This window comes from Panicum virgatum, chromosome 9K (genome assembly GCF_016808335.1).
Source record: "Panicum virgatum strain AP13 chromosome 9K, P.virgatum_v5, whole genome shotgun sequence".
Classification (NCBI taxonomy): Eukaryota; Viridiplantae; Streptophyta; class Magnoliopsida; order Poales; family Poaceae; genus Panicum; species Panicum virgatum.
The window spans coordinates 56,301,548-56,312,420 of NC_053144.1; the positions used below are offsets into that span (position 1 = coordinate 56,301,548).

The window sequence follows — 10,873 nt, forward strand, 5'->3', positions numbered from 1 at the left end:
TGCTTTGCTTGCGAGAAACTGCCTTGCCTATTCAATTTCTTGATCATCATGCCTGCCGTTTTTAATCTACAAATGCACTCAGCAAACCATTAGACACTGGGCAAAAGGGATACATCAAGTCTTCGCTACGCCTAACACGAGGCTTTGCTTGCGAGAAACTGCCTTGCCTATTCAATTTCTTGATCAACACGCCTGCCGTTTTTAATCTACAAATGCACTCAGCAAACCATTAGACACTCGACAAACGTTGGGTTTTCCTGTAGCGTAATATTCCCTGCTTTGAACAAGCCTCTTGCTGTAGAGGCCGGAATGGTTTTCACTTCTATCATCCCTCTAAACAAAAGAACAAGTCTCTCGATCCCTGAATGACTGCAACTGTGCCCACCTTCTTTAGAATATTGCTTTCAGTCTTTGGGTGTCCTAGGAGGTATCACAAAAAATTATGCCTATATTTTACCTTTTCTAATTTGGCATCACGTCTTGTTACCTTTAAGGGCAACTTTAGACACGCATGCTCGCTGAATAACCAAAGTTCTATGCATAACTCCCGTGAAGCTCCTGCATACTTGGTGCTCTGTTATAATTATTTGCTCATAAAAGGTCATAGCTTTGGCTATGCTATATCCATATGACCCATTACTTGTATGTCATTGTTATTTTCTTTTTAAGCACAATCTAATAATTTTGCTACTAAAAGGACATAGAATTGGATATGCTATATCCATATGACCCATTACTTGGATGTCATCTATTGTCAATTTTCTTTTGTAAGCATAATCTAATTACAATTTAGACTTGTGAGGTAGCCAAATGATGCTATCAGCAATACCCGTTCATACTCGATCCCTTACATCCCTAAATGTCTGAGTTGGAATTTTTTGACAACATTTATGACTGTAAAAAACCCCTCAAAACTGGAATACAATCTGTCCAAGGACCTAGAAACGTACTCAACAAACTGAAACCCTCGTCCCTAGAAAAGGATATGTGGATCAATTTCAAGATTACCGCACCAAAACAACAGCTCTGCCAATGAATCTCGATCAGTCAAACCATCAAAGACGATGTGTTTTCCCTGCAACAGCAGACTGCGAGCCTGACAGATCTCTTCCAATGAATCACAAGGAAGGCCAATTCTCTTCAACTCCAGCGGTGAGAGCTCCCAAGGTTGGCACCTCTTCCTTAGGCTCAAACTAACCACGGCATATGAAGTTCCCAAAGAGAGCCCCTGTTTCACAAAACCAAATAAATGAGCTCACGTCAGACACTCCCAAAGACAACATGGAAACCTGAGGTTTAGATGACCAATAATAAGGTTGGGTTGATGAGACTTCTGTAGCTGACATTTTGAACACGCAAGCAGAGTAGCCGACTATAATAGCATAACAGCAAACCAAAATTTTGTAACCTGCTGGTGTTAAAAGCAAACATCTTGCAAAATAGTTAAAAGGGGTGACAGACTCGCCTTGCTATTGAGGAACCGTGCCAAGCTCACTGCATCAGAAGGGTCTCTTGGAGGACTTTCTTGAGTCATAGATGTCCCTTCAGCAAACTTGATGCACATGTCAAGCATTTCCAGCACGTTATCCATGCTAGAAAAAGATAAAATCTAGCATCCTCTCAGAACAATAAACAGTGACACAAGTAGCACTATATGACAGAGTCTGTTATCAACATCATTTTCACTATTTAAAACAGCATGCCTCAAACTTAACACTGCATACCTCAATATCAAAACCATGAGTTGAACAGAAGATACTGGTATTTAGACTGTTGTCCAGAGCAAACAATCCATCGTCTGTCCTTTGATTTGGACAAAACCTTTCTAGGAACATGTAATAGTTGGCTATTACTTCATCATTTGGTATAAAAGAATGCAATGAAATGGGCATCTTGACCATCTGCATTAGATGGTCAGGAACATCATAATTGATTCTGTCCGCAGTATAGCCAATTCGAGAGCGCACAAAATATGAATCAGTTACTGGACAACTGCAGATGCAAGGAATACAATTGATCAAAGGAAATTTGACGGAACAAGGTTTAATGTTCTGATCTACTAAGCATCAATTCTCCTCAAGAGACACATTTATTTTGAAATCCATAGATGAGCAATAATTGTGTTATGTACCTCAGTAATTACTCTAAAAAAGCTATGTTTTCACAAGGTTAAGAACTTGGCCTCACATATACACATGCTAGCTTCTACAAAGAGGAAGAGTTTCTTTTGGCATTGCTTCACCACTGCAATTTTAATTGCTATTGCAAAATAGAACTATTAAAACTCCATTAGTCAATTTTGACAGAAGGTTCACATGGGCAGAAGATTTAAACAAATCTATGTGATTATGTTCAACAGTTTGAATCCATGGCTAGCATTCCACTTTTGTATAAATTTCAAAAGAACAAAACTATAAAATCTAGAACTATTACAAAATTCCATATGCAGTGCCAAGGAACATAAAAATAGTCATCTATGATGTGATCCATATTGGCATACTGCTATAAGCAACTGTAATCAAAAAAGGGGAAAAGAAATTAAAGGTATCAAGATATTATGCAAGTCAACTCGCGTACTCAAAATTGCTGGAGAAAGTAATTAGATCATGATAGTAGCCAAGACAATTAGCATCATGTGCTAGCTGCGTACATAAAAAAAGAATAGTATCATCAGAAAAATACAGATACTTTTTCACATGCAACATGTCATTAGGCATAGTAAACAAAAGACGCTTGGATTAGCAAGCTCTTAGTCTATAAAATCATTGACTGGTCCATTATACATACCATACTTTGCTGCCGCTACTATTGAATATGTGTGCATTATACTATTGTTAACACTTTCAAAATCATGAAGGACATCTTAGATAAATATACATTCAAAAAAATTATCATCAGAAAAATACAGATACTTTTTCACATGCAACATGTCATTAGGCATAGTAAACAAAAGACGCTTGGATTAGCAAGCTCTTAGTCTATAAAATCATTGACTGGTCCATTATACATACCATACTTTGCTGCCGCTACTATTGAATATGTGTGCATTATACTATTGTTAACACTTTCAAAATCATGAAGGACATCTTAGATAAATATACATTCAAAAAAAATTATACATTCAACTACATGAGAATATACATCCAGTTGGGTTTAGTTCTTTCAGCGCATCTTAGGTACATATACATTCAATTTATTTTAAATAAAGAACTTACTGAGAAAGTCGTTGGTGCATAATACTTAAATTTTTAGTCATGCTAAAATTATTGTGGCATTAAATTGTGAAATAGTCAACTACATGATATATGTCCCAACTTAAGATTTAGAGTTGCTCGTGGCCAATTTGGAATTTTCTGGGTGTTTAGCTTGGACTTCAGGAACAGCCAAAGCAGTAACAGCATGTTATATTACTTCAATGACAGATAAATTACCTCTTTAAATGTGTGATGAAATGAAAAACAAATATATAATGGCGGCACAGAAAAAATACCTCTTTAACAATAGGCAAAATTATACTGTCAAGTGAAATGCACTCCCCAGTTTTTGGAGAACCAGAAAGGACTAAGCCCTCATTTCTGATTGCTAAGAACATGAGGGCCACCTGTAACAATGGACCATCAAAAGGTTAACTAAACCATGTGCGAACAAGAAAGCACACAACAACAAAGTTCTTGTTTGAAGGGCCTAAAGTACTTTACACTGAAAGGTAGATGGTTGTTACTTAGAGATGTTTTCCTGCACGTAGTTTACAACTATTAACATTCTGGCCTCAGATGCATCGTATTTTTAGAAACACATATTCACAAAAGTTCAGACTTATATTAATAATATAGTTGTTAACAAAACTTCAAATAATGCAGATAACCACGAATGCACAACAAAAACAGTGCTAAAAGAAAAATTGCTAAAGGGAACAATGTTTAACCAAGCGCATGAGTACTGCCTGATGTCAATCAGGAAGTGTGATATTGGATGATGAGAAGCATGCAGTTAAACTATTTAAGTTTTGTCCAACAACATTTCTATATATTTAGTGTAGATTTAAGTCAAATGTAATTTTAATGCTGCATTTCACTAGGTTTTACAAATATTATAACAACAGAAATTGGTATTCAATATCAAATCCATCTTCTTGGTTTTGCTATTTAGTGGGGAGCAATTTAAAAGAAGAGCAATTTAAAAGAACCATAATACTACAGGAGAGCCAAAACACCAGATGCATATTACTTCATGTGGGGAGCCCAAAATTCTGGTAACAGTGAGCACAACTAACCACCCACAATATTCAGAAATACAGATAGTAAGAATAATTTGTTAATATAAAAATAGACCTAAAGGTTTCATTTATTGTTAGAGCAATATCCAATCTGCCGTGCAAATAAATTGCATTGGCATTTATGAGAGATCGTACAATCTTGCTGATATATGTCATTGTCATAACTCCCTTTGCTGTTCATTTTGGTTCTAACTCTTCTGATCTTTAATGAATCATAAGCCAGGATTTGCATGTTACATTAATAAAGTAAATAAAAATATAAAATTAAAGCCATAAAGAGCTAAGCAAGCCACTCTAGTTTCATAAATTTTAGTGCCATAATCTACTTGTGTTGCGTGCAAGAAAAGGACCTAAACATAAAGAGTTATGATGATGTAATCATAGATCAAAGCATATTACCAAGGTTTAGCTGAAGCCTAAAGCCATGGCATTTGATATAAAACTAAATAAAAGATGAAATATTTTTAAAGCGATAACATCAAACATGAAGTTCATGAGCCTAACTATAATGTGGAAAACAAACCTGAATTCGTTTTATTCGAGTAGTGATGGCCATAATGCAATCCTTGTACCATGCTGTTAGGGCAGACAAGCAGCGATCAGTTTGATTTGTTGTTGTAAGCACCTTAGCATGCTCTCCAACCATGTTAACAAGTGCTTCCATTATATTTGTATGCACATCTCGACCATCTCTCCATTCAAATTTTCCTCGTACAATATCTTGTTTTATCTTATCAAGAGCACTTAAAATTTCATCTTTGTCACCAGCAGACATCAAACCCTGCACAAATGGCAAATTTTCTGATAAACAAAAAAAATTATCCAAATAACCAAATTGTAATTGTTGATTAATTCCAGTTAGTTCGGGTATTTTGATCAATCAACTACTTTACCTGTCAAAAGAGCACCTACAATTCCAAAAGAAGAAAACATATTTAGGCAATGTTTTAGTGGTAGTAGTGGCTGTCCACTAAAATTTTAGCAAAGCCAGCAAGCTAAGAGCCCTCCACACCTAGGCAGTTCAAACATTTCTAAGATAGGTGAAAGTAGTGCCTAGCGACAGACTAGGTGGCAACATGGTAGTCTCATTGCATTAATCCTTTCTAAAAAAATGATCTGCTTCAAACCGTAAAATATATTATCTTGGTTGTTGTCTTGTTAACCATAAGGGGAACAAACATTCGATACAGTTAACACAACAAAATTACTTGTATTACTCCTCGGTTTTAAGAATGACAAATTATCAAATGACCTAAGTCGGTGAATGGTGATGTAGAAGCAGAACAGTTCACTCACACTTAAGAAATCATGTTACTTCTTTTATAATCACAATGTGCACGGAATACAATCAATATCTAGTTTCCACCAACAGCAAGTATTTCAAACAATTTTACCATTTCATTCAAAGATGTGGCATATTTGATTTTTACGAATGGAGTGAATATTAATTCATACGAAAGAGGGAGAGATGCTAAAGTTGTGTGTGAGATAGATAGATAGATAGAGAGAGAGACCACCTGCTGCTTCATAATCTTTAGCGTGTGTGAGTGAGGAAGGGAGGGAGGGGGAGGGGGGAGAAGGAGGGGAGAGAGAGAGAGAGAGAGAGAACCTGCTGCTTCATAATCTTTACCATGCTAGTCTTTATGTCAAGAATTTCATACTTGTAGAGTGTTTTATCAAATACGATGGACTCGACGAACTGAGAATCCATATCTTGTGCCAACACCTTCTGCTCCGCATCCTTTCAATTTTATGGCGCACGTTAAAATATAGAGAATGAAATAATGGTTTTTAGTTAGAATATGTAAAACTGAAAAAAAAAGCCACGAAGCATGCTTCTACATGCCTACATCCAGTGAAATTAAAAACCACTGGAGTTACTCCAGACAGAGTCCAGAGTAATAATATTAGACATGATTGCAACCTCCATTTTCTAAACTTACAGTTGCAGCAATGTTATATCATGTCCAGTTCGAAATGAAACAAAAAGAGACCATAAATACCACAACTCACTACGAAGGAAGCCAATCAATAAACTTTTACATCTGTAGTTTAAAGCATGTTGAAGGATCAGCAAATCCCAGCAAGCAACTTCTCCTTCTTAACCCTTCAAGGATGTGTACAGATTATTTCCTCATGATAGACTCCAAATTGCTTTAAATTTGTCGTGCTTCATAAAAGATGCATGTATGGACATATGCAAATGCAGACAAACAAATTTAATGGAAGAAAAGTCAAGAACATTTTCTATGTAAAAACAAAATATCAATTGTGACAGAAGATATACCCCTATTTGCACTTTATGCAGTAAACAAGGACAAAATGTAATCCATGAAAAAATGGAGTCAGTTTTCATTCCTTGAACCAATAGAGAGTTATGCATGCATGCTGGCTATTATTTTTACAGTTTGCAGTTAAGACAAATGGATGGATGGGCATGTCATATTATTCTCTTCTTTTCAATATTTTACACTAGTGAAACAAAACAATTCATTTGTTTCATAAAAATCTCATTCATCACCTAAGGGGTCCTTTATAATAAAATATATGCTGATTCAATTGTTCATACAACCTTTTGCTGAACCATGATGCAACAAAGTAAAAATGGCATCCATATGTTTCACCATGAACCATAAGATGATACCTTCCTAACCCCAAAATTTCAAGTTTTTATATCAGAGATAAATTAAAATAAATGATTTCAGACCAAAATTTAAATTTGGGGTAAAGAGGTTATGGGGGAAAACCTTCATGTTCTTCAGTGACTCTGAGGAAGAATCCTTCCATATACCCCAAGCTGATTCAGGGAACTTCTCATAGGACATCCCAGAGAGGCTACTAACTGTAACCATTAGCCTTCCATACTTCTTGTTGCAATTAAAGGTGTCCTTAGATGCTACAAGCTGATACCGATGCAAGCAATGGTGATAAGGGCTGCTGCTGAAGGAAATACGTGTCTTTTGACTGGAAGGAAATGTATAGCCAACTAGTGATGGTGACTGATGGAATGCCTTCATTATGATCCTGTTCAGTGGCAGTAAGAACATATCATGGGTTATTTGTGATAGTTTAAACAAATAGGCTGCAGTAAAGTCTGCATAACAGAAGTTGACATAACTAGAACATGAACACAATTTTAATTAAATGAACCTTCACAATCCAAATTATTACCTTTTTTGACCAAAACAGGAGGGCAACCCTTATTTAAATTTCAATTTAAGAAAAGTTAGTATGCATGAGAAATATACAAATAATGTTTTACAAGTTTGGGCAGATTGTGTGGAGCATAGGACATGGGTGTACACATGTACACCCGGTAATTTTTGCAAACGAAATCGAAGTTTACTAATATATTGTAACTGATTCAGATCCAAATACAAATAGTTTTGTTAAGGTTTGGGGTGCTCCGTCTCGCACAGCAGAAGGAAAGAGAAGGTGCGGGCATACCTGGAGGATGCTCGTTGCCGGCAAAGGGCTGGGCGAAGACGTGACAAATGGAGCCGCCGCTGGCCCAGTCGTCGCCGCCAGGGAAGGAAGAGCAAGGGAGGAGAGAGTCCGAGAGAAGCGAAAGGTTTAAGAAACAGAGGGAGTAGATGAACCTGAGGCCCTGAGCGGGAGGGCCTGCGGCGACGGCAGCGTCGTGGTTGGGTTGCTGCATCGATCGGCGATCGGGGTGGAGAGGAGGATGGTTAACCTCGTTAAATAGGGTTTCGGCTCTTGTTAATTTTGTTATTACTGAACTCTGTTGAGTTGGGCCGTGGGCGATCAGGCTCATGGGCTTTGTGCTTTACGGCCAGGCCACGCTGTAGTCCTGTAAATCATCATTTGGAAAGAAGTCCTATCTACTTCATTGACCCTGTTTCGAGAAATAGCCAAAGTTTATTTTGAGAGCTAAAATTTAATCTAAGAAAATAGCTCTTTAATGAAATAGCCCTTGAGATGTTTGGATCCAAAAGCTATTTGGCTCATAAAGCACTTTTTCATGAGAGAGTGAGAGAATCAGTAAACCCCACCCGAAATAGCCCCAAATAACACCTCTTGGGTGGGATAGTTTTTTTTGAGTGGGCTATTTGCAAATAGTCCAGAAATAGTTCTCATGTGTTGACTCCTCTAGGACTCTTTGAACTATTTGAGGGGAGAGTTAAAAAATAGCCTAGGAATCCAAACAGGACCCTTGACTATGAGTCAAGTCCACATTTTCAGCCTGAGCTCTGAAGTCAGAAACCGTCCATTTTGACCCCACCAACTCTCAAAACCGATTGATTCTCCCTAGGGTCCAGCTCCTCACGTGAAACACGGTATGCATAAGTTTCTTTCGTAAATTTAAACAAAGAGGTGTAAACTTTTTTGTAAAAATAATTATTTGTTTGTGTTGTTAAAATATTTGTTTTCAATAGCTGAGACTAATTATTTATTATTAAAAAAATATATTTTTTAAATATTGTGCAAACATAAGGAAGTGTGGTCTTGTTTTGAATATATCGTCGTAACAAAGATAATGGTATAATCAGAATTTAATTTTGATACATATTTTAAAATTTATAGATTTTTAGTTTGAAATCCCTTTCAATGTGGCTGATGTCATTGATTTTTTATTTCATTAGGTAAGAGTACTACTCATAATGCTAATTGTTTCATGAATTTTGTAGATTTGTAAATCTAATTACGTATAGCACATGCAGATGGGCATAATACGTGGCCCAAACAGCAAAAGCTACTAGCATATAATTTTACCGCTACCATATATAGTTTTTTTTTACACTCGAGTCCACTGTCATCAGCCGGCGATCAGAATTTTGGCCTGGCAAAGCCGGCGCACGGTCAATGCTGCGGCTTGCTTGGACTTGGAGAACTAGCTCTCGATCGCCTAGCCAGGAAGAAGAGGACACCGCATCCAATCCGCGGCTTCGAGAAGAAACCTTGCCTGGCGGCCCGGGTCCCGGTCTGGCGCCTCTCGTGCGCATCCCCCTCCCCCGCCTGCCTGCCCTGGGGCTGTATCCTCATGACCCGCGAGCCGATCGTGCGAGAGCGGGAGTGTGGTGGTCCGCAACATCGTCGCCTGCAGCAGGGCTGGGGAGGAAGGAAAGCTCCTGCGACCTGCCACCGTACCGTCGCCGCCTGCGCGCGGTGCCGTGCCGGTCGGCCCGTCCCGGTTCAGGCACGACGCCGCAGCACGCGGCTCGCTCTCTCTCTCTCTTCGCCGCGCTCCGGGGTAGCGGGGGCGCTTTCACGAAAACGGCAAGCGGGTACGATCCGGGGTGGGTGCTTTTCTCCTCGGGCAAAAGAAGATTTGCGGCCGCTTGCCGCTTGGCGGGATGCGCGCCTGCCTGCTTGCAGACCTCTGTACGCTAGCGTCACCGGGCCGGCCCTGTGTGCTCCGCTTTGCCCTCCCGCTCCCGTCCATGTGAGCTTGTCGCTCACGCGTGCCCCTTCCTTCCAACCTCCCAAGCACACGTACGCACGTGACAGGGAAACGAGAGCTGATATTTTTGGTGCCGTTCAAACAAACGGCTCGATCGGTCGCAACCCTCTCATCGATCGATGGCGTGCGCTTGCGGTGCGGCCAACGCTCTTAGGTCGATCGACGCCACCCGGGCAACAACCCGGACCGGAGTACTGCCAAAAGAAAACGGACCAGTACGTGTTGTAATGCAACCCGATAATGGCATATATAATTAAAGAAGGCCTGTACATGTCCTGCGAAACCGATCAAGTCTGGCCTTAATTCGAAACTGAACGATGGATCTGATTAGCCAAAGTGACGAGTTGCGATACAGGTATAAACTTTTCTTTTTGAACTATGAATGAATGCATGTGTCCTCTCTCTCTCTCTCTTTTTGTCGCTGTTTTTCCTCAATTTCTTGCTATAGTGGGTAAGGATCTAATTTTCAGGCGACAACTCCAGAAGACTGTGTTGAAGCTCGGAGGGAAAAAATCTGGTCTATATGTTAAAGATATGTGCGGCATGCGTGAATACGGTCACAAGGAGAAGATCAAAATGTCACCATTGGGTCGAGAAATGTTGCAGCGAATTGAGATAGAATTCTGAATGATAGAGTGGACGAACTCAAGTCGAGGGGGATGCTACGGTGGGAGGTAATTAGGAAGGAGAGGGTCAACACATTAACCATTTGATAGAGTCGGTCAGACGGTCCCTTGCCATGTACAAACATCGGCGCCTGCAAATAGGATTGTTCTATTTGACGCCAAGTGAAGATGTTTACGACATTAAAAGTCAACAGCCATCTCTTGCGCATGCGCTTGAAGGAAGAGTTGAAGAGACGAGGGCTGGATATCAAGAAGAGGAAAGCGATTTTAGCTTCATACTGCAATGCTTATGATACAATACCTCTGTAACACCACTACTACTGAACATCCAAGTGTTACCCAACAAATGGTTAGGGAAAACATGTACAACGAGATTGGTGTTGTACACGGTAGCTTCTTTAGTTTTGGGTAGTAGCATCATTATGTTATTTTGAGAAGATTTGCTAATTGTAAAGGGCGCTAGCTTAGCTTTTAACGCGGTCGCCGGCGAAACTAATTGTAAAGGGCGCTAGCGAGATGTTCTTCTCGATCAGCCGCTCTGCGTTAGCT

At 39.4% G+C, this 10,873-nt stretch overlaps 1 protein-coding gene across 5 annotated transcripts; it reads right to left on the minus strand.

Moving 5' to 3' along the window:
• Positions 1 to 720: 720 nt before the first annotated feature.
• On the minus strand, positions 721 to 8,007 carry LOC120652528. Of its 5 annotated transcripts, none has more exons than XR_005666595.1 (9): positions 7,724 to 8,007; positions 7,024 to 7,300; positions 5,886 to 6,017; positions 4,800 to 5,057; positions 3,491 to 3,601; positions 2,578 to 2,642; positions 1,725 to 1,992; positions 1,466 to 1,617; positions 721 to 1,228 (listed from the first exon to the last, which is right to left on the minus strand). XR_005666595.1 is itself a non-coding variant. In XM_039930385.1 (9 exons), the coding sequence occupies exons 2-9, from the start codon at positions 7,291 to 7,293 to the stop codon at positions 974 to 976; spliced, it is 1,482 nt and encodes a 493-aa protein (XP_039786319.1). In that variant the 5' UTR covers positions 7,294 to 7,300; positions 7,724 to 8,006; the 3' UTR covers positions 721 to 973. The 5 variants fall into 5 exon arrangements, 3 of the variants coding, with proteins under 3 accessions (XP_039786319.1, XP_039786320.1, XP_039786318.1); XM_039930385.1 differs by having other exon boundaries at positions 1,466 to 1,609; positions 5,907 to 6,017; positions 7,724 to 8,006; XM_039930386.1 differs by having other exon boundaries at positions 1,466 to 1,609; positions 4,902 to 5,057; positions 7,724 to 8,006.
• Positions 8,008 to 10,873: the final 2,866 nt, after the last annotated feature.

Coding starts and splice junctions, on each gene's coding strand:
- LOC120652528 (XM_039930384.1), bottom strand. CDS start 7,293: ATGAAGGCATTCCATCAGTCACCATCACTAGTTGGCTATACATTTCCT. Junction 2,643..3,490: donor TTTTGCCTATTGTTAAAGAG/GTATTTTTTCTG, acceptor TTATGTACGCAG/CTAGCACATGATGCTAATTG. Junction 1,993..2,577: donor ACTTTCTCCAGCAATTTTGA/GTACGCGAGTTG, acceptor TTGCATCTGCAG/TTGTCCAGTAACTGATTCAT.